The sequence below is a fragment of the Drosophila virilis genome, chromosome 4 (assembly GCF_030788295.1).
Source record: "Drosophila virilis strain 15010-1051.87 chromosome 4, Dvir_AGI_RSII-ME, whole genome shotgun sequence".
Lineage (NCBI taxonomy): Eukaryota > Metazoa > Arthropoda > Insecta > Diptera > Drosophilidae > Drosophila > Drosophila virilis.
This window is the reverse complement of record NC_091546.1, coordinates 5,277,982-5,300,698: the sequence shown is the minus strand read 5'-3', so window position 1 is coordinate 5,300,698 and position 22,717 is coordinate 5,277,982. Positions and strand designations below refer to the sequence as shown.

General features: G+C 40.0%; 1 protein-coding gene across 5 annotated transcripts; it reads right to left on the bottom strand.

Moving 5' to 3' along the window:
* On the bottom strand, positions 1 to 22,551 carry RtGEF (Rho-type guanine nucleotide exchange factor). 5 transcript variants are annotated; one of them, XM_032438021.2, is made up of 9 exons: positions 21,924 to 22,545; positions 13,183 to 13,575; positions 12,915 to 13,115; positions 12,219 to 12,639; positions 11,911 to 12,156; positions 7,241 to 7,655; positions 6,470 to 6,715; positions 3,631 to 4,518; positions 1 to 884 (listed from the first exon to the last, which is right to left on the bottom strand). In XM_032438021.2, exons 2-9 carry the CDS (start codon positions 13,518 to 13,520, stop codon positions 691 to 693), a joined length of 2,949 nt encoding a protein of 982 aa, XP_032293912.1. In that variant the 5' UTR covers positions 13,521 to 13,575; positions 21,924 to 22,545; the 3' UTR covers positions 1 to 690. The 5 variants fall into 5 exon arrangements, with proteins under 5 accessions (XP_032293912.1, XP_002052749.1, XP_032293913.1 ...); XM_002052713.4 differs by lacking the exon at positions 3,631 to 4,518 and having other exon boundaries at positions 21,924 to 22,540; XM_032438022.2 differs by lacking the exons at positions 1 to 884; positions 3,631 to 4,518 and adding an exon at positions 6,023 to 6,333 and having other exon boundaries at positions 21,924 to 22,542.
* Between the last annotated feature and the right edge of the window lie 166 nt (positions 22,552 to 22,717).

The following is a 22,717-nucleotide window of genomic DNA, read 5'->3' as shown; positions in this document are numbered from 1 at the left end:
TTATTACAATGAATTTCTTTTTATTTTGTATACACGTTTTAATTGAATTTACTACACAATAAATACAACATTGAGCGTTGATTTACGTTCTGTTTTAGTTGAAATACTAAAACATTGGCACATTTTCAGAGTTTTGTTCTTGTTTTTTTTCTTTGTTTTTTCTTATACCTATTTATCAAATTTCAATACTTGTACAGAATCAAATAGACAAACTTCCGATGGACATACAGTTCACACACACCAAGATCTTAAACGATTACAAAATTATGAATAAATGTAGGAGCTAAAAATCGTCGAAAGATCATTATATATAATAAATATGTATTGTTTATAAATTGCATTGCCTAAATAATAAACAAGCGAATCTCTTAACTGGTTAGATATAGTAGCTAGAACAGCTGCTCAACAATTGTACATGCAGTTGGCGTATTGTCGTCCACAAAGTCACTCACAAATACACAAATAAATATATAGGATTATATGCTTTTGCAACTACTAAGGTTCATTTTAGTTAATTAAATAATTGTATAAATTTTTTTTTTTAGTTATTTTTGGTACACATTCTCTCTGTATTGACCAGCTGCCTAGGTTGCCAAAACAAAAAGAGGATTTCTTAGTTTAAAGCTGAAAGCAGCGGCGGGTTTTGTTTCAGTGGGTATCCGTTTTCGGTTTCTTTTATATTTTACATAGTCAACATTTGGGCGTATTTGCTCCGCTGCTGACGCTGCTCGTCTCCAAGTGTTGCATCAACAGCTGCTGCAAGTCCGCACGCAGCGCTCGCTCCTCGTTGATCTGCAGCTTGATCTGTGACATGTCCTGCTGCATCTGTCGTATGGCGGTCCACAGTTGGCGCAAAGTCGGTGTCATATCTTCATTCTCAAGGCCTGCCATTTGAATTGGATGTTTGTGAGGTTATCAACAACAACAAAAAAAAGGAGAATGGAATAAACAGAAATACTATGTTAGTGTTCTGTGTAACTAGGCAAGAAGCAGTTCAAAATGGATATAATGAGCGTTACTCTAGGGAATATTATGAAAATGTGATATGTGTGGAATGAAGAATATGTGTTAATATTTGATATGTTTCTAGTGACTAATATGTGATGAGTTTTAAATGAGTATAATAATATGTTCCATGTGAGTAATATGAGTACTCAGTGTTTTTCAAGTGAGCATTAATGAGTATATGATATAAATCAAGTGAGTATTATGAGTATGTGATATGTGTCAAGTAAATATAATGAGTGTTTTGCATATTTTAAGTGAATATCACAAGTACTTAATGTTTATCAAATGAGTACTGTGAGTATGTGCAATGTTTCAAGTGAATATATGAGTATAATAGGTATGTGATGTGTTTTAAATATATATTTGGTGTATTATTATGATATGTTGTTGTTGAGTATATTTGTGATTTATGTTGTGGCATGTTACAATATTTGAATAGCTGCATATAATGTGTTATATCCTATTCTGAATGTGCTCTAGTCTTAACAAAAATAATAATAAGTTGTTGCTTTTACATTATAACATACATATCAATACTATTTTTAACTGCTCAGCAATCGCAACTGCTTGAAATTTTTGATTCTTGAAGTGCAACACAAAATTTAATCTAAGGATTTAACAAAATAATTTATTATAATTTCGTGAGCTATAGTGAAAAAAATTTGAAACAAATCTACGATCGATTGTAATTAAGCTATGTTAATGTTATATATAATTATATTTTTTTTATAAAGAGATTACCACACAGACACAAATACAAATACAAAATACAACAAGACTCTTGATAATATAAATGATTTTATTTGAAATTTTGGTTTTAATTTCATTGAAATATTCATTACGTGAAATGAAGTAAATTCAAATCTCAATACAATACAAACGTATAAACGCATTTATCATAATTAATATAGTTAGATGGTAATTGTATTTGGTTAGACAACATTTCACAAAACACTTACAGCATATTTTTGATTTTTGTTTTTAATATAATGCACAACAACAATGTAGTTTCTTTCATTTATTTTTTTTAGTTAGTTTCTAGTTATTGCCAAGTATTTTGACTAACATTTAAAGCATTTCAACTCATTTTTGATTACACATTGCACACTCTTTTTGATCTGTTTTTGTTTTTGTTATTATTATTCTTTTTTTTTTTTTTTGCTAGGCAGGTAACAAAGAACTTTCACTGGGCAACCCCAAAAACTGTCGATGAAGCACAAAGAATATATCACTGCTAGGATTAGACGTTTACAAGCTACATAAGTATTATTAAAAGCTATGGCAAATCATGTATATCAAGTCACAAATATTCATATATAAATATATATATATAGTATAGAGTCTAGTAAACATGGTGTGTTCCGCGTATAAAAAGCCTTGGACGGAAAATGTAAAGCGTCGCTGATTTAAGGATCACTAACAGGATCTCGCTTTAAGTATCAGGATCAGGAACCAGCTGCAGTTGCACTTCAAGTACGATTAACTAAAGGGGGCAAGTTATAGTCGGCGGCATGCTAGTACAAAACTTTACACTACAAGATCCAATCAAATATTGTTAGCTCGTCTTTTTTGGCTGAGTCTTTTTTTAATTTCTATTGCACCTAACTACTTTAAAGATCACTCAACTTATATTTACTATATGATTTATGAAAAAAAAAAAAAAACAAAAATACACACAAAAAATAGACCAGACAACTACACACAGTTAAGCAGACCCGTAAAACTCTTGATGGGCATTGAATGGGAAGCTTTCTTTCAAAGAGCATTAAAAATGTTGCTATATAATAATATAACAATTTTTAAGAAAATAGCTAGGGATATTCCTCCTTTAATTGCTTGACGAATTATAAAACTAATTTTTTCGAATAGTTAGACAAGCACAAATAATATGAAAACAATTAAAGAATAGCCTAAATATTAAATTGAATTTTTTCTAGCTTGAAGCCAATCGAAATTTATAAATTAATTTAAAATATTAATTAAAGTGTTTGTCAAGCACAATCTGATTAATTAAAAAATTTTTTTTTTATTTTTCAAAACAGTCTGATTAATAAATAATACTTTCTGTTACTTGACAATTTTTGTATATTCACTAAAAGCATACAAAAAAGAGCCATGAAAAAGAATTGCATTAGGGACATTCCTTGCATTGCTAATGAGTATAATGCTCAATCATACGAGTTGGAATCAAATATGTTGCTAGTATTTTAAAAATACTAGTCTAACTTGTCATCGATCCGGAATTTTAAGGTTTTACAGGTCTGCTTTAAGAATTATTATAACTAGGCACACAGTAACTAGAGACACAGAGTTGCCAGCCTCACTTAACTATTAAGGATTGCCTCAATTGAACAAAGCTTATGATGTTCTTAGTTGTTCATGAAGCGTTGAGCAACAGCAAATTGAAATAAAATCAAATCAGTATATTATATGGCAGCTATATAGGCTGCAGAGCGGGCGCATTCAAAGCAAAGCGAGCGCAGCAGAGCCAGCAGCAGGCGGCAGCTATGAATGCGTATTGTATGAAGCGAATGGGGCGTGGTCGAGGGATGAGAACATGCCACAGACGGACTACTACTCAGAGATGGTTGATCTTGCGCCACTGCTTCATCACAAAATTACCGCAACACCAGCTGCCCGATTGCCGTTTGCTTCCATCCGGATTCAGTTCCAATGTGCCCGTCGCTGCGTTCGGCTGGGCGCCGCCGTTGCGCAGGAGCGAGGCAGTGCATCCACCATGTTCAGCACGCTCCACATCGCTCTCGTCCGATCTCTCACCGCCCGCCAGCTGTGGCGTGCTGCGCTGCAGGGTGCTGGTGCGCAACGCGCCGCCGCAGTTCATCAGGTAGCCGCCGCCAAAGCCCGCATAGCGATGCGATGTGGATGTCTCGAAGGAGCGATTCAGGCGTCTGTCATAGAGGCCCGGATGCACGGCTGTGCCGTCCGGATTCGGCTTGACAATGGTCGTGCCGCGCGAATAGCTGCTCTGCTGTGCCAGCAGCTTGGGCGACGGCTTGCTCTTGCGCGGCAGCAGCGGTGAGGTGCAGACATTGTCGTAGCCGGAGCCGAAGCCGCTCTTCAGGCGATTCAGGGATTTGCGCGTGGCACGCTCCTCCGACAGAGCCCGCTGATAATCCTTGATGCTGGGCGTGCCCCCGCCCGCTCCGGTTAAAGAGTAGCGCTGAGCCGGCGATGTATTTAACGAGGAGCCCACCGAACTGGAGTACAAGTTGAAGCTATTTGGACTTGCCTCACGCCAAATAAACGAGGAGTTCAGGCTGCCCGCCGAATGTTGCCGCGTTTGTTGCAGACGTTGTTGTTGTTGTTGTTGTTGTTGCTGTTGTTGCGGTTGATGCTGCTGCTGTTGCAGCAACAGCTGCTGTTGCTGTTGTTGTTGTTGGTGCGTCGCATTGGCTATAAAAGGCAGCTGCGGATTGGAGGTCGAGAAGGTTTTGCTCGTTTTCAGCTTGCCGCCGCGTATAGGCAAACACGGCGTCCACGGCTGCAAGGCTACATGGTTGAGGTCGAGTTATAGTTGTTGTTGTTGTTGTTGTTGTCGTTTTAGAGTACGTTGCAGTTGCGTGAAAGACAAAGAGAGAAAATGAAGATATTTGAAGAACGAAAAACGAAATACCAACAACGACAACAGGAAAAACGAAAGCCCACAACGAACACAAAACAAAAATGGAAAATGGAAAAAAATCAGAGACACACAAAACAAGACAATAATTTGGACAACAACAATACATTGCATGAAGCCAGGGAATGTATGGGTGTGTGTGAGCGTGTGTGTGTGTGTGTGCATGGGTGTGTGTGTGTGGGTGTAAAAGTTGTACATAAAACCAGGACCAGCAAAATTATGAGGTAGAACATAAGCACAGGACAACAGTTCATAAAAGTTAGGCGGGTTTCAGAAAAAGCAAACGAATAGGGGAAAATAAACACCATAACCAAAAGGTAGCTTAATAGAGATATGCTAAAACAAAGTGAACATGGAGGACGGGCGTTACAGAATTTGGTCTGCGGAAAGTCGTGAGAACAAAAATTGATCTTGAATTAATATATATTGGGCGCAGTCAGAAGTGTAAGCCAAAACAATGATCTATAACTTAAGCTGCGATTACTAATATAATATAGCATATTTAAGAGAATGCCTTAACTTGAGAGGAAGGCTGCAAGTCGGCTCGAATCCAACATCTGAGTTTGTACTTAAAACTAACTATGTCTTATAAAAATTTTTATTAATAATTTCATAATAATATAGAAACTTTATAGGCCTCGGAAATTTTGAAATATTTTTAAATGGTAAGCCTTTTTTATTTCAAGAAATGCATAATATATATTTAAACATAGCAAATGAATTGCTTTATAAAAAAATTGGAACCATAAAGCGAAACATGGGTTCGAATTGTGAACCGGAACCACTAACAAAAATATTTCATGATTCATAAGCATTTCAGAGAATGCTTAGAGCTAGTTAAACAGAGTATCATTGAACGCGAAATGCCCTTCTAAATGCGCCCCACATATAGTATACAAGACTTATGGCTAATGACAAAGGTAAGAGTAATAATAATGCTAATGCTAATGACAATGAGTAGTGTATAAATGATCAGGCGAAAGCTAAATAAATATCAACTGATTTGTACATAAATAATGATAAATTTAAACAAATATTATATTTTTATTATATGTATGTATTGTATACGAGACCTAACACACATTAGCATAGATAATAATATTACATGTTGAATACTACGTTAAGTCCAATTTGTATGAGCGCTAACTGCCAGAATTCTTAGCACTTATCAAATCATATAAATCAAATCAAAATCAAGTGTATAAAAACCATTTAGCTGTTAAAGTTATTTCTAAATTCTAATATTAATGTCCAATTGTTAAAATTAAAAAGTTAAACAATTACGCATATATGTAAGGTAATTACTTATTAAATGTTTAATTAGAGCTCTATTCTTTCTCTGTTTTTTTTTTTTTTGGTTTTTTGGTCAATAAAACAATTTTTTTATGCTTATAAACTAATACAATTTTGGTGTAATAAAGCTTCTTGATTATTTTTATTTAAATTGAATTTTTCCTCTTGTGAAACGTTTAACGAATTTGTTAAAAATGAAACCAAACCAACAAATGTAATAATAAAAATTTGTTCAATTCTTTTTAGCAGCTTTGCACATTTAAGTGGGCGTGTTTCGTGTGTGTTGTATATGTGTGTGTGTTTGTGTGTGTGGTTGTGTGTGTGGTTGTGTGAGGTAAAGCATATTTGGCTACAACATTTTCTTGATGATGGGAAAAACTTAAAATATAAAACTTGAGCACAAGTGCGAATAAAAGAATTAGACACACAGAAATTGCTTAGCTAGCTGCATTCTTATTTTTTTTGTTTGAAGTTTTCGTTTTTTTTTTTTTTTCTAAATAAAACACATGGGAGATCGGCGGTACTTACCCGAGTGTATGGTATTCCGGGCGCTGTTCTGATAGGCGGCACAGTAGCCCTCGAAGACGCGCAATACTAAAGCGTCCTCCTCAAATGTGGGCTGATTCTTGCGGCCGCTACAATAGCTGGCCAAAGCGTTGTTTGAGCTGCCCGAACCGGAACCGGAGCCGGAACCAGAGTTCGAACCGCTGATTGTATTTAACAAACTAGGCCGCAAGGGCGGCGTCGGACGCAAACAGCTGATGGTCCAGTTAGCTGCAAGTATATAGAGATATATGTTAGTTGAATTTTGCAAAAAAAGAACGAGTTCCGGTTGATTGATTGACTGACTGATTGACTGACTGTCTGACTGATTGACGCACAGGCAGAACTGGAAGAGCTAGGAAACTAAATTTATCACAAATACGGTGTTGGGAAATTCCCCTGATGGAAAGGGACCTTCAAATTTTCCTTTAATTTTTCATTTCTTAAACAATCAACATTCAAGTAATTTTTAAAGATATATGTGCAAAAATATTAGCGTTATTCCCGTGGGGGAAATATGATGAGCCTCTAAGCTTATGTTGAATTCTAGTGTTGAAAAACTCTGCAGATTAAACAGCTAAGAAATGGCTGATGGGGCAACCAGTATTGATAAGAGATATCAGATATGTAATTTGATTTATGTGAATAAATATTTTAAATTTAAAATGTAAAGCTGTTATCGACTTTCTCACACCTTCAAAAACCCAGTTTTGAACGGAAATGAAGGGAATTTGACAACACTGGCGGCGGACTTACCCTTTGTGCTTCCTTTCCTTGCGTTTGGCGCCCCCGTTGCCACCGCCGCTGCTGCTGCCGCCGCCACCGCTGCTTGAATTGCCGCCTGACTGTTTTCCGTGGTGGCCGCTGCTGTCTTGCTGTTTGGTGTCGGGGCTAAATTTGATTTGTGGCTTAGCGCCCCCAGATGACTTGGTAGACTTGGTGGTTGTGGTGGATGCAGATGATGTGGTGGAGGCTGAGTGTGCGTGTACTGGTTGTAGCTGAGGTGATGATTGAACGACAGGCTCCGTTTGTGTTGTGACATCGATGTGGCCGCCGCCGCCGCCGCAGCACTCGCTCCCGCCAACTGTTGCTGGCTGTTGCTGTTGCCGTTGGGCGTCTGATTGCGGCTGCCGGGCGGCAGCAACAGGCTGTGGCTCGATGGCGGAGACATCTGCAATAAAAGCGACACAAATATGCATTCAATAAACTTGCTTCAAACTAGACTAAAATAATGATATATGGGCGGCTTTAGTTAGTTCTGATGAGAGAAAAAGAGAGAGAGAGAGAGTACTTGGCAGCTGACAGCAACAGTAACAGCAGCAACAATTGCAACATCAACAAAAACAACGACAACAACAGGCTGCCCTCCTTCGTGCAGCAGCGCAGCGAGCAAAGCTTTCAGCAAGCAAATCAAATCGAATCAGTTTGTTTCTGTTTCTGTTTTTTTTCTTTTATGTATAAATTTTTTCATTTTGGTTTTGTCTTTTGTGTGTTGCTGTAGCGTTAGATAAATGTTTTGTAATTCGTTTAGCTTTAATTTTCATTTAGTTTTCGTAACTCGAATGCAAATTGAACGCCAGAAATTAGTTAGTGGGCGCAACGTTCGCAGTAGTTGGGTGTTGGATGTGGGTAAAAAGCCAGCTATAGTTGACGAACTAGTTCATTTGGAATACATAATTGTCTAAGAAGTCAAACATTAAAAATTACGTGTACTTCACACAATATATGCACTGATTATGAACTAGTTCACTATGTAAATTGTTCATTTGAACTAGCTCAAGTTCCGAATACATTACAAATATTTGGCTTGTCACTTGATCTTTTTGGTTTTGGGCTCAGCATATAGTATTAATATGCATTTTTCATAGATCGAAATATTCATTTGAACTAACTCAAATATCCTACTCAATGGATGCATTACGAAAACATCTATTGTTATTGTATTCAAAAAATGTTAAAAAAAATTGAATACATCAGGTTTTAAATGTTGTGTTAGTTAAACTTTTTTGGAACACTTCTAAATTCCTGTATAATTCTTTCTGGAACTAGTCTAAAATTCCCTGTTTATAACCGTTTTAGAACTAGAACCCAAATGTCTAGTTTAACAACTACATTTACAAAATTTATGAGATTTAAAAAGTATCTAACTGGTTCAAAATGCACATGAATAATTAGTTTAACTAGGGATATCTAGAGTGAACTAAAAAGCGAAATTCCCTCTATGGCGAACCGGCTACAGTTAGATTGATTGATTGATTGATGGTTCACTTGTGATTTAGTTCAAGCAATATTCAATGCCAGCAAAAAACCTTTTCTTTCTGAACTAGCTCAAAAAAAACCCGAATTGAAGTAAGCTTGAATTAGTTCCAATTACAAAGAGTAACAGATCATCTGAACTCTACGTAATTAGAGGAGGTTAGTCAAAGGCATGTTTTTGGATGACGGAATGTTTCGACTTGAGTGGAAAGCAGATTCGTTCAAATGAATTGAAATGATTCGAAAATTTTGGACGTGCTGCATTTGCCAAATTGAATTAGAAGATGATGTGGAAGAAGGTGTGAGCAAAACGAATTTACAAAACAATCAAAACGGAACATGTCGTGCACGGAAACAAACGTGCGCCATGCCACATGCCACCTAGATGTGTTCCATCCGGGCGACCTGGCGACCTGGCGTCTCACTTCAGTTTGCTTGCCTTCTTCGGTTGCTAAAGCTACGCGTGCCGCACAAATGGGGCAATCGAGCGACGTGGAATACGATGGCCGTGCGGCAAAGGCATCCCGCCGCGCCGCTTGACTGAGATCCATATCCTCCTCGCTGCACACCGGACAATTCGAGCAGGTCGAGGCTGTGGTTGTGGTTGTGTTTGTAGTGCCCGTGCTGGCCGCATAATCGCCGCAATTGTGGCACATGGAACAGTAAATGGCGCCCTCGCTGAAACCGCTGGCGCCCAGCGAGCAATAGCAGCTAGAGCATATGGAGCCGATGGAGCAATTGGAATCCTTGCTGCCGCTGGCCAACCCCGAGGGCAGTCGCTTGTTGTACGCGCTGGCTATGCCGCGCAGCACCTCCGGCGGCAGGCGTTCCTTCTTCCACCAGTGCGCATACATCCCAGAGCGAAATGTGGGGCGTGGCTCCAGGTGGAGCTGATCTGCGGAGCAGCTGCCGCTGAATTGTAGCTCGTTTGTTGTGGTCGTGGCATCATCCATGGAATTGGAGCTGGCCAGAAAAATACTTTTTGTATTGATTTGGAATTGTGAGGGCGCTATTTGATTGCTGGGCGTGGAAAGTAGCTCCGGCTGTGGCTGTGACTGTTCCTGTTCCTGTGGCAGTGAGTCCTCCTCGTCCTCCTCCTCCGCCACCTGCTGCTCCTGCTCCTGTGTTTGCTCGGGCGTTAGAAACTTTTCGCGAAACATGCCGCAGACATCAAAACGCCGTTCCGGCTCCACATGATCCAGCACATCCACGCCACAGCACTCGGCACTGGGCGGATCCGGTGAGGCTATGGTGCAGCTGCCGGCCATGCCGCTATCACTGGAACGCGGACTGGGACATTGCGAGCTCTCGCAACAGCGGCACTTGCATGGGCCATGCAGCGCCGGCTGCGGCTGCTGTTGCCCCCGTCCAGCTGGTGGAGGAGGCCGTGGCGCAGGCGTAGGCGCAGGCGCAGCATTTGGATTCATCTGCAGATATTGATAGCTGATGCAGCGTCTAATGGAATCTCGTTTCGAGTCCCGCTGTCTGCCACCACTCGCATCTATGCACAGCTCGTTGCTGGAGCTGCTGCGCGCGGCGGGCTCATCGCGTGTATTGCCCGTGCTGGGACTGTCACTTTTGTGGGATGCACGTGGCTGCTGCTGCTGCTGCTCCGTGCTGGTCACCACGGCCTGATCGTAGTTATAGAGCAGTTCCGCCTGCAGCTGATCGGGCGCATTAAGACAGGCGGCTGGCAAGTCCATGGTGCTGGAGTGCACGCACTCGTTCTCCGTGGGCTCGTCGAGCAGCTGGGCATCGACGCTTTGATTCTGCTGCTGCTCCTGGCGTTCACGCCAGCTGGGCACATAGACTTCGGTGTCGGTGCAGCGATTGAAACGATTGCCAACAAATATGCTCGGCATGCTGTGCCGTTCGGTGGGTGAGCCGGGCAGCAATTGTGCGGCGGAAGCGGCGGCGGCGGCGGCAGGTGGACGCTTCACCAGCTGCGTCTGGCTGAGATCATCGTGAATGCTGGCCAAATTCTCGCAGGCCGTAAACGCTCCGCCCAGCCGTGCGCCATACAAAGAGCTCGCATCGGAGCTTTGCTGCTGCAGCGTGGAGGGTTGCGACTGCAGCTCCAATCGCTGCTCCTCTTCCAGCTCCCCCTCCAGCTCCTCCTCGAGGCAGTTGGTTATGCTGGAGCCACCCAAATTAATCGTAGCCGTCGAGGTATGCACACTGGAATTGCGCTCCGTGGACTTGCGTGCCAGCGCACGCAATGCCTTTGAGCCGATAACGAGCGACTCCTTTTTGAGCTCATGCTGAACGAGCAGCTCGTCCGCATCCAGCGAATCCAGCTTGATTAGATTTATGGAGCTGCTGTGTCGCTGCTTGCCATGATCCACAAAGGTGCCCGTGGAATTGCATGTGGATGCGGCGGGCCGGTTCTGATAGAAGCGCACATACTCAAACGGATCCGAATTGCAGCTACGCAAATATTCATCGTCGTACTCATCGTCATAGCTCTCCGAATCCGTGGGCAGCTCGAAGGCATCCTGACGCTCCAGCTCGGATTCCTGCACATTGGCATTGATATCCTTCAGTAGCTTGGCGGTTGCCTTGTGGCAGCGCTTTTTCCGCAACGCAATCCGCTTGAGATCGATGCTCTGGCGCGCCTGCGGATACAGCAGCATCTTCACAATGGCGCTCCTCAGCCGACCGGCGCGCACCAGTCGGGCAAAATGCGCACTCAGATTGGCATAAGGCGCTGTCGGTGGATAATTACTGGGCGGCAGTGTCAGAAGCGGACGCTGCTGCTGCGGCTGACTGTAGTAGGCGCACAGCGAGAAACGGGTGCAATAGCCGCGCGCGTCCAGATGCTGACTGAGCTGCTCAGTTGCCAAGGTTGACAAAGATGTGGAACAGTAATGAAAGCTTCTACAATTTCTATATATATTCTTAATTAAGGCTCGTTTACACAGGCTCTTGGCAAAGTTCTTGGCACATTACACAGTCAAGCTGCTTCCAAACGAACTATTCTGGGACATTCCCTGATTTTTTCGAACAAAACTTATCTTTTCTTTTATATAAAACTTTTTTCTATTCGGTTATTTTTCGACTTTGCCAAACAGTTGTGGCCAGACTGAACGCAGCCAAGTAAAACTACATTGCAAAGTGCCTGTTAAACTTGCCAAGTGGATGAGAAAACGGCCCTTTAGTTCAGCACTTACATGCGACGCATTCAGCTGTTGACCGCCCAGCGAGGAGTTGCTCAAATTACTCAGCTGACGCTTAATGCCCATGGGCAGACTGGGATTGTTGGCATTCAGTAGCTCCACCCACTTGTTGGCCTCGTTGGGGCCCTGGCAGACGGCCACAATGCGATCGATAAGCGGACTGCTAATCTCAAAAGCATGCTTTATGGCATCCGTATCCTCCAGGCGATTCACAATGATGCCCGTCAACGGTAATTTACCCTATACAAGAAATGATTTTATAATTATATTCATTTGGCACGCTATGCTAGCCCCAGGCTCACCTCATAGATGAAGGCGCTCATGCGCTGGCTAACGCTCAGTATAAGCAGCGTCTGGGGAAATAGCACAAAATAGCGATCGCGATGATCTGGGCCCACAGCCACGCTGCCCATGTGTATGATATCGCCCAGAGTGCTCAGCTCCTGACCCTGCCAGTTGCGCACCGGGCCCGTGAGCACCTGCAGCTCCAACTCCTTTTGGCGTCGCGTCGCCGAACATGTGGCCGCAATGTCCTTGTAAACGGCCACGCTGCGCTGTGTATCACCGCGATCCGGATGACTGCTCTCCATGTGACGCTCCAGCTCTTGCAGCATGGCCGAGTACTTGTCCAGGCGACGAAACGGCTTGGACAGGCCAGTAGTGAGCACTAACAGACCCGGCGTCGCAGCGCCCTGACGCTCCATATACTTCTCCAGCTCGTCCCTGTTAACGGAATGGAAAGTGAGTAAAGTGGAAGTTGAATAAGAACCCCGCCTCATTGATTCATTTACAACAAACTAGAATTCGAATAAACGAAGTTCGATCTGCTCAAGGCTGCAACATGTTCGAGCTGGTTGAGTTCGACCGAACTTTCGGGCGAGTCGAACGAGTTTGAGACTTGACTCGCTCGATCGAAATAATTGTTCGAGGTCTCAAACACTGTTCCGTTGACTCAATGCGAGGTTTATTTTATATCTTTCTTTTGAAACGACACTCACTTGTACTTGTCCAGTATGACTATGGCCTTGGGGTGTGCGGCACAATAGGCCTGGTGGACTTTTTTCATGAGCGGCGCACTGGTTAAAAATAGTTTACCCACACGATCGTTGCACTCCTCAATCTGTGTGAGCAGCTCCTCGTGGGTGTGTACCACCTCCACAAAGTTGCACATCAGCTGCGCGTACTCATCCTGGCTGAGTCTGTTGAAGGAGTGAGTAAAGAGAATTAGCAATCCGTTTAGTTTTCGGCTTATTTTATACTACTCACATTTGCGTCTGCTGCATGGGCTCCAGGAAATTCTCGAGCAGTCCCTGCAGCTCGGCCACATGGGCACGCTCTGAGTCGAGCAGATCCTTGAGCACCACAGATCGGTATTCTTGTATCTCTTCGGGCGGCCGTATGGTCTCGGCCAGCGGCAATTGGGCCTTGTACTCGTTCACATAGTTGCTGGGAAACCAGCCAGTCTTTTCGTTCAGTGTGCCCTCCCACCAGCCGCCATCCTCGCGTTGTGTCACTGTAATCAGGTCGCCCTTCTTGAAACACAGCTCATCGTTGTTGCTGCCCATAAACGAGTATTCGGCGCGCACAATCAACGGTTGCTCCATTTTTTGGTTGCAGTACTGCCGGCTCCGTTCAAAATCCTGCTCTAATTTCCTTCAGCTGTAACAAATGAAAAGAAGATAAAAAAGAATTATGGTGTTTATTAAAGGGATGTTGAAAATTGATTTTCAATTGAAATCAATTTGGAATTCAAATACTATTTGAGTAAAACTATGAGAAGTTCTCATCGGATCACTTCGCAAAAGAGAGACCAAAGCCAACATTTATGCTGTGTAAGTTCACAGTTGATGTTTGCTGAACTTGAAAAATCAGCGTGTGCATAACATGAAATAGTTCAATGAAATGTTCTAAAGAGCCGTCATATATCTATCTATCAATTAGCTATACTATATATACATATGTCTCGAGGAATTGCGCTCTTTTATGGCACCCACGCGAATGCGTTCTTCATTCCAATTCATTTTTAGCGCTTGCCATCTCATTATTATGGCCAAAACCCATTTTCGGAAAAACATCTGTTCGGTCGCAAAAAATAAAAATAAAAAAAAATGAAAGAAGAAAAACATTCTTGACATTTTATTTTATAAACTGGAAGACTCGTGAAATCGTTGGGTACGATCTATGGCCTTTAGAAATTGCGATTACGAAATGTCGAATCTTTTTGCCCAAAGTCAATAAAGAATTGAATGAAATATTGTTTTCTTTAAAAGCGGTATATAAATCATAAGCAACAACAGCAACAGATTGAGCATGTCAGGGGTTTCAAAACAAATTTACGAGCGCACTTTTAACGATATATTCGAAAATTAACTCAAGCGTTCTACACAAGATCCTAAAACTTAATAGCCCAAAAAAAAAAAACAACAACAACAAAAAAATCAGTTTTGGGACATAAAAATACAATATGTTGCATATAAAAATGATTATGTGTGGATGCTTTATTTTGATTGTACGTTAATATGTTTGGATCACAGCAAAAGCCATTTTGTATACTGCGAGACTCTGGGGAGCTATAAAAAAGATTCTACTATTCCTGTTCTTCTACTCAAATGCAGTTTTTTTTTCTCTCTCTTTTTGTTTTATTTCTGGAATATTTTCGGGTGCAAAGTTACTCCGATTAGATAAGAAGCAAGTGAACAGATTAGGAACATGATTAATTATAGTTGGAAATATATTCTTTCTTATTGTTTTCATTGTGACTAAGTGCCTGTCATTAGATATTTTAATCTACCTATAAGATCTATTAATAATTTACTTAAGATCTAATAATCTTCTCAAGAGATCTATTAATCTACCCATGAGATCTACTGATCTACACATGGGAACAAGATCAGTTGATCTACCTTTGAGATCTGCCTTATAAGATCTATTGATCTATCTTTAATATCTCTAAATAAAATCAATGGATTATTATATCAATGTCAGTTGATATTCTACATATTTGTTAATAAGATTTATTGGTCTGTCCATAAGATCTATTGATCTAGTCACAGGATCAATAGATACTCCTTTATAGATCAGTTGCTCATCCTTTAATATCTATTGATATATTTATAAGATCTATTGATCAATCCATATCATAGCAATTGATTTTCTTATATAGTTCATTTCATCTTCCATTATAGATCAGTTAATATACCTTTGAGATATGTTGATTTATTCAGATCAATAGATCTACTTCAAAGTTCTGCTGATCTAGCTTGAAAGTTCCCTATTGTTTTTCCCTGTTGGAGGCTATTTTTATTGTATTTTCTAACAGTATGTTTCTTTTAATCAGATTGCAGGCAACTTGGAGATGATCCGTTTGCGAAAAGAATTCTTAAATTTGTCCCCAGATTAATCTGCATTTTCTAGAAATTTTTATTAATATATAAACAATCTTTATGGAAATGTGTGGGAGCAACAGGTTTGCTTGAGTTTTTTTGAGCCAATTTTATGTGGATGTCAAACAATTGCGAATCGCTAAGAAATTTGTTTAGTACATTTTTTATTATATTTATTCCAGATTAATCAAATATTGTTTTGTTTTTGCTTCATATGAATAAGCGCAGAAATATGTAAGAAAAACATGTTTTCATAAAATTTTCCCGTATTTTGGCCAAAATGTGGTTCGCATCCAAAAATAACAGCGCGACGAAAAAATATAAATCTCGATGTGCCGACTTCCCATATGCCAATGGAAATCAGGCAATATCTGATATATATATATTCAAATATATATAAAAGAGAAATATGTGGGCCCAGACACTTGCCAAAAAAAGCACACACAATTTGTTCCATTACAGGTATTAACGAGAGTGCCTCAGAATATGTTGAATTGGCTTTGGGGCTTATATGACAGCTGATTATGGCCAAGAGAATAGAATTTCTCAGACAAGGTCACATTTTATAAAAAAAAAAACTCTTCTTTTAATTTTGTTGTTTTTTACACACACACACAGGCACACACACATCAATATGCACTTGGCTCTTCCTCTTTTGCGCCTGTTCAACCATCAATTGCACGAATTTTCCGCCGCTTTTCACATTTGGCTGCACCGCACGCGTTCATCGCTTCCACAAAACTGCGACAGCGGCGATTGGCGACAGCCACGGCCCACAAAACGGTAAAAATGGCAACCCGAAAATTTTCACGGCTTTACACTGTCGCCAGTGTTGCCAGCCTTGCATTATTTTCCCACTAAATCTAGCTATTTTTTAAAGTGAATTTGCGGAAGATATTTAATACGAGCGGAAAGCAAGAAATTCAATTCTTTTTTACCACTTTATAGTGTTAAAAATAATCAAAACTTATCTAAACAATTTCTAGGTGACACGAGCTTGACATCCCTAAACTGTAAAAGATTCCAGCGTTTGTCAACACTGTCGTCTTCATTTTTTCACGTATTACGTTAACTTTGGTCATATCTAATGTATTGAACCTTATAGAAAAAGTTTTCTAGACATTTCTAGTTGTACTCAGGCCTTGCTATTATTTTTATTAAAAAATACTTAGCTAAAGCGAGTTTTAGAACTTTTGTTATGATTGCTCAAAAAACATTTCAAATATTTGCACACCAGTCAAATAGAAATCAATAAAACATTCTAAAAATTATTTTATATAATTTCTATTTTAATAAAACATTAATTCTCATTTCCATTCTCATTTTCCTTTCCACTGAGACCTAGCTTTTTCCGCTGCCGAAAATTAGACAACACTGGCTGTGCTCTCTCTCACGCTCTCTGGCACTCTTTTAATGATCGCAGCCCCCTGCAAAATACTTAACATGCTCACATATATCTACTATATAGTCTATATGGCCGGATACAGCGCATATTTTCATGAAAAACACACACATGACAAAACGAGGCAATCAAAATCAGAAGCCGAATCGGAATCAGCATCGTGTATGGGGAATGCGAAACAACAGCACGCGCAGGTTGGTCTATTATATCAGGGGATAGGGTACAGGGGGAGAAGGTAGGGAAGTGGAGGCTGTTCGTGTGTGCTTGAGCATTTTCCTTTTCATTGAGAAATATTATCATGGTGTTTTTCTTTATTTTTCTTTTGTTTTGAGAAAATCCATAAAAACGTTTTAGTCAAATCGTGAAAAAGATGGAAAAAACAGTTGGCATCAGAGAAGCTCGCTGTTTGGCTGAGAAAATGCGTCATATTTATGGGTAATCGTTTAGGAACTTGAAAATGACAAAATGTGTGGAAATATTTGGGGAAATTTTTGTGTATATTTAACGGAAATTCACCTGTCCCAATCAGTTTGTGTTTGTTTATGAATGATTCGCAATTCGGATTCCAAAGTGAGATCAGTGAGCAACAGGTTTTGGCACGAAAAGCAATAAAAGATGGCTGCGAACAGTTTTATGGAATAAAATAAATATTTGCAAAAGAGATAAAGTATTTAAGAGTAGTTTAATGGAACATCTTTTGTTTTTTAAGCGAACGCCTTAAAATTCTTATCATAAAATCTACGTTTAAGCCTATTCAAAGTGAGCTTAAAGCTTTTCTTTTTGAATCCACCCAAAAGTGTGGAAGATGCGTGGAAAATTAAAAGCAAAAAAAAATACCTAATTTATATGTGATTCCCACTCCATAGCATTTAATCAAATATAGTTTAAAAGATATATTCATATTCCCTCTTAGCTTTTCAATTCCCTTCGACTTCGGGCACAATAAATTAGTGCTTAGCGTAACCCTGAAATAGCATAATGTCTATTGGCTGGGGAAAACAATCAGCAACAAAACATAAATTTCCGTAGGTAGACTATATTGCAGCTCATCAATGTGCATGGCCGCCAACGACAGTCAAAATGATGCAAGCAGAGGTCATGCCCGAGCACACAAAGAGTCGCGGCCGCGGCTGCGGACGTCGTCGCAGTCGCAGTCGCAGTCGCAGTCGCAGTCGATGCCGCCGCATGCCAAACAAAATTTTAATTAATTCATTAAACTTGCACATGGCGCCGACGGAGATGGCAACAGCAGCCACAACAACAACAGTTGGAGGAGGCGTCATTCAGTGCCACCAAAGCGGCAAGAAGTGCATCCACACACTCACACACTCACACGCACGCACACACAGACATAAACTACGGGAGTGCAGATTGATGTGCGTATACCCTGTAAACTTTTAAAAGTGAATCCCAGCCTTTGGCAAAACTTCAAAGGAGCATAAAGTTAGTATAGACAGAAAATAACTATAAAAATATATGTATCGCTTTTTCATCTTCCTGGCGATAATTTGGCGAGATCAATGCAATTAAAGCTAATTTCCCCTTATACTTGATCTACATGCTCTTTCTTCGGGCTATCTTTCTTCGATAGCCAAGAGAAAAAATAACTGTATCGCTTTTTTATCTTCCTAGCGAAAATTTGGTGATAGCACGGAAATTAAAGCTAAACAACCCCAATACTTGATCTACATACTCTATCTTTAGACAATATTAGTATAGGATAGCCAATAGCTAAAAAAAAGGGTATCGCTTTGTTATCTTCCTAGCGATAATTTGGCGACAGCACTGCAATTAAAGCAAAATTCGCCATAGCCTTGATATACCTTGTATTTAAACGTTAAGATTTGTCAGCCAACTTTGGCTGATACATTCTTCGGTACTCTAGAGTATCTCGCAGTCGATAGCAACCAATTTGTTTTGAATATAAACATTTTGACTATCGTAAACATATCTGATTAGCGTTACTTATTCGTCGTTGGCATCACATGTTTACATTATGCGAAACAATATTTTTGCAGGGTATAGAGAGCTCAGAAAAAAATAATAATAACAAAGAGCAACAAACTGAACGACAGATCGTGCTGTTATTATGGCAAATAATTATAATTATGAGGATGATGATGCTGAAACAGCTTCCGGAAGTGCGCAATTCGATGAGGGAAATTCAGATGGCACTCTTTCGATTTTCCTTTCTGCTTACGGTTCGACATTTTGGGCGACAGAACATGAAAAACCCCAAGAAAATGTAAACAACAAAAAATCTTTGGGTAGGTGCGAAAGAATTGGCAATTGAAACAAGCACCAAACTATACAATCTATGTAACATTTGTACACAAGCATAAACAAATCACAGCACAAAGTCAAAGAAAATGCAAGGAAAAAACACACAGGAAAAATCAGAGAAAAAGAAAATTAAAACACACACACAAAAACCAAACGAATGCAGTTCGACAGCCAGTAAAATCTTGTCACGGCTGGTTCTGCTAAGTTTTAAGTTTGAGGCACTTGAGATTGCATTTCAGTATAGAGAATTATGGACATAATATAATTTGATTGCATCTCTATTTATATACAAACTACAGAGACAGAGGCAGAGACAGACTTCCAATCGGACGCCCCCCTCATTTGTCGAGTTTCAAGTGGGCTGCGGGAAGTTCATGTTATTCATCACATTAATGTTCTTTATTTTCTCGTTCTTCTTCTTGTTCTAGTGTGGGCGGGCAGTTCATAATTTGTTCAAAACGAAATATCGAATTGCTAACCGAATGTGGCATATTTTGTATCGCATCGACACAAAAACGAGGTCAACAACAAAACAGTGAAGAAAAAACAAGACTGTCTTAATTGGGTATGTCCGACTAGGCGATACCCTAAACCCAACGTCGAGCTATATCTACAAATATTCCAGCCTCCTGCTATGCAGGCATTACGTTCTTGATTAACTTCGATATTTATATTCCGAACTTTATGCAAGTTTTTTGTGCTTACTTCACAAATTTGGCTCTCATAAATTTCAATAAATTTCGATGAATATAGCAAAAGATATGCACAAAAATAAATACAATCTTCAAATTACAAGTCTCTAGATTTCCGACCCGGTTTCTTATTCACATCAAAGATATATACCCATAACTGAATACGTTTACCCCAAAGCGTAACATGCTGCATGACATAGTTATCATGCCCACTCTTGAGGGGGAAAATAATATTTGCTTTGCATTCAGAAAACTGAAAAACCAAAGGCACATAAGGTTCTCAATGTTGTTTTTGTATTTCTCCGTTTGATTGGGAGGGGGGAGGGCTGAAATATTCATGAAACGATTTCATTAATGCACACAAAATAACAATAATAATGCGATGGAAACTAAATTCGAATGCCGCAGACAGTGCATTTCATTTATGAAACAGTTCTAAATGCTCTGCAAACAGTTGAAATGTTTTGACACGACGTGAAAAATATATTAATAAATGAAAAGGGAGAGTCAATGACATATTTGGGCTAAGATGAAATCATAAAATATCCAGCATTTACGTCAAGCATAATACAGAAAATATAATATAATTGAATATATATTCTTATAGCTTTTTTATTTAAATAAATATTTATTTTTCTTTAAGAAAAATAACTCTGAAGACATTTATGAAAAGTCAACAATAAGATAATAAGACAAGTCGGGCGTTAAATATACGCACATGCATATATCTGTAATGCTAGCCAATATTGTCCGGCATTGGGCGTCAAAGAGTTTTTCATGATACCTAAAGTGAATTACTTCCAAATTTGTCGAAATCGATCAAAAATGTATTTATTTATTTTGTATGGAGAGCTTTTGCGCCAATTTTGAGTCGATTCCCATCTTTCACCAACTGGAGTGAATTGTCGGAAAGGTGTGAAACTGGAATTCACTTGCGTCAATAAAAAACTAGCTAACTGCTGCACAAACTAATTGGGGCCATGCGTTATCATCAATCAGTCAATCAAACTTAATCAGTTAGATATAATAGGCAGCTTTTCATGTATAGATATGGATTTTCGACTAAATTTTATTACAACTCTTTTTCCCTAAGATCGAGTAGAGGCTATTAAATTTAGTTACTATTTCAATTGAACTCTCTAAAATAACCTGGATTCCTATTTAAACTCTAACTGTTCTATGCACAACTTAAAGCTCTCATTTTAAGCTTTTCCAACCGTTAGGAAAAGCAGAAAGCAGACGTACCATTTTTTATGTGCTCCGACTTTATGCTCATTGCAAATCCTTAGTCCCAAGGTAAATAATATAAACTGACGAAATTATTTTCTTCCCTTTTTTGTGCAGACGTGCACATTTTCTGTTTTTTTTTTTTTTTTTGTTTTTTTGGCAACAGTTCAAATTTGTTTGCTGGGGGATTGGCTTTGGGCCTGTGAGTGGGGCCGTGTCGTGTTCTTTGTGGCCACTGCAGCGGCTGTGCGACTCCTAGAGGACTCCTTTGTGGTGTCATTTGCCCAGCACAAACAAACAACGTCGAGGACAAGGCATTTCCACTTGAAGACGGGCTGACTGCCTGCCAGCTATTGACCCTATGGATTATGTACAGCATAAGTGGCGGGCACTTCAACCTTTTGCAGAGTGCAACAACTTCAGCTTGGCAATAAATAACATTTGCTAGAAAAAGCGGAGCAAGAAATGTGTTGAAAATGCGCCCGCTTGCTGCTGCTGCTTCTTCTTCTTCTTCTGGCAGAGCTGCAGTCGCGCAGTGTAGACAATGCAGCGCCAAGCAGCAGCAGCAGCAGAACCCCAGTAGGAAATTCTCTGATGTTGACAGCATGGGTTTTTACATGCTGTTTTTTTTTATGCTGACATTGTCAAAAGTCTCATCCAGAACTTTTCTGAAGACCTGCCATGACAGTTGTCTTTCAAGGAACGATGCATGAAATGCTTTTAAAAAAAAAAATCTTTACGTGAAATTTTACTATGGTTAACATGTTATCTTGTCCACCTGGGCTTTGTCATAGAGATGCGCTTTGGCTGAATGAGTGTGCGAGTGTGTGTGTGTGTGTGTGTGTGTAGCTTGTGTGACGCATCCAATTGTGGAGAATGGGCGATGCCACTGAACTTTGCCTATGCAATAGTTAAGCGTTGCCACCTATGAGTCAGAGTGCAGCACGCCTAGATCTATGCAACTCTGTTCGGAAGCTCAGCTTCTGCTTAAATTCTATGATTTGCTGTTGTTCTTCTTACCTTTAACTTTGTTACGTTTTAACAAACATTTGTTGCGCCTCTGCTGCTTGTCGTCGTTCGTTGTGTGTAATCGTTGTTGTTGTTGTTGTTGTTTCGTTTGTCGTTTTTGCACGCACAAAATAGACGGATGAGTAATGAGGCGATGCCCCCTTTGGCTGCTGCTCCCCGCACAATTTTTTTTTTTTTGCTTTTTACTTTTATCTTGCGCGGCTGCTGTCGCCGCCGGAGCGCATTTGCCTAGGCACGCGCATAAATATGACTAAAACACGCGCTTTCACTCAATATACATATGTAAATACATACAAATATATATGTATATATATATAACACAGTGCCTTTTTCGTTTGGCAAGAGAATTTCTATTTCTGGGTCTCAACAGCGCCGCAGACACTAGAAAAACACACACGGCCACTCTATACCGTACCAAATGTCGCGTAAATACTGCTGCTGCTGCCGAATAGACGTTCTGCTTTTCGTGTTGCGATATCAATTTGTTTAGTTTTATAGCTGCATTCGTTGTTCAATGCCACTTTTAATTTGATAAAACTAAAATGTGCAATAATTTTCGACAGCAGCGACTAAACATAAATAAACAGCAGTGTGACCGCACACGGCAATCACTAAAATACCTACACACTCGAATATAAAATACGAAAATTATATCGAAAAACTGTAACGATATATCGACAGAAAATAATTAAGATGGCAATGGTACTCGGTTGGTACTGTGGCAATATTCCATAAATAAAATGGCATGCAGCACGTTTCAGATTTAAGATAATTTATTTATATAT

Excerpts from the sequence above, each read along its gene's own strand:
- RtGEF (XM_015173108.3), bottom strand. The coding sequence starts at position 13,520 with ATGGAGCAACCGTTGATTGTGCGCGCCGAATACTCGTTTATGGGCAGC. Across the intron at positions 12,640-12,914 it reads GTCATACTGGACAAGTACAA|GGACGAGCTGGAGAAGTATA; the intron begins GTGAGTGTCGTT and ends TTCCGTTAACAG. Across the intron at positions 7,656-9,179 it reads AGCTTTAGCAACCGAAGAAG|ATGTCTCCGCCATCGAGCCA; the intron begins GCAAGCAAACTG and ends CTTTTATTGCAG.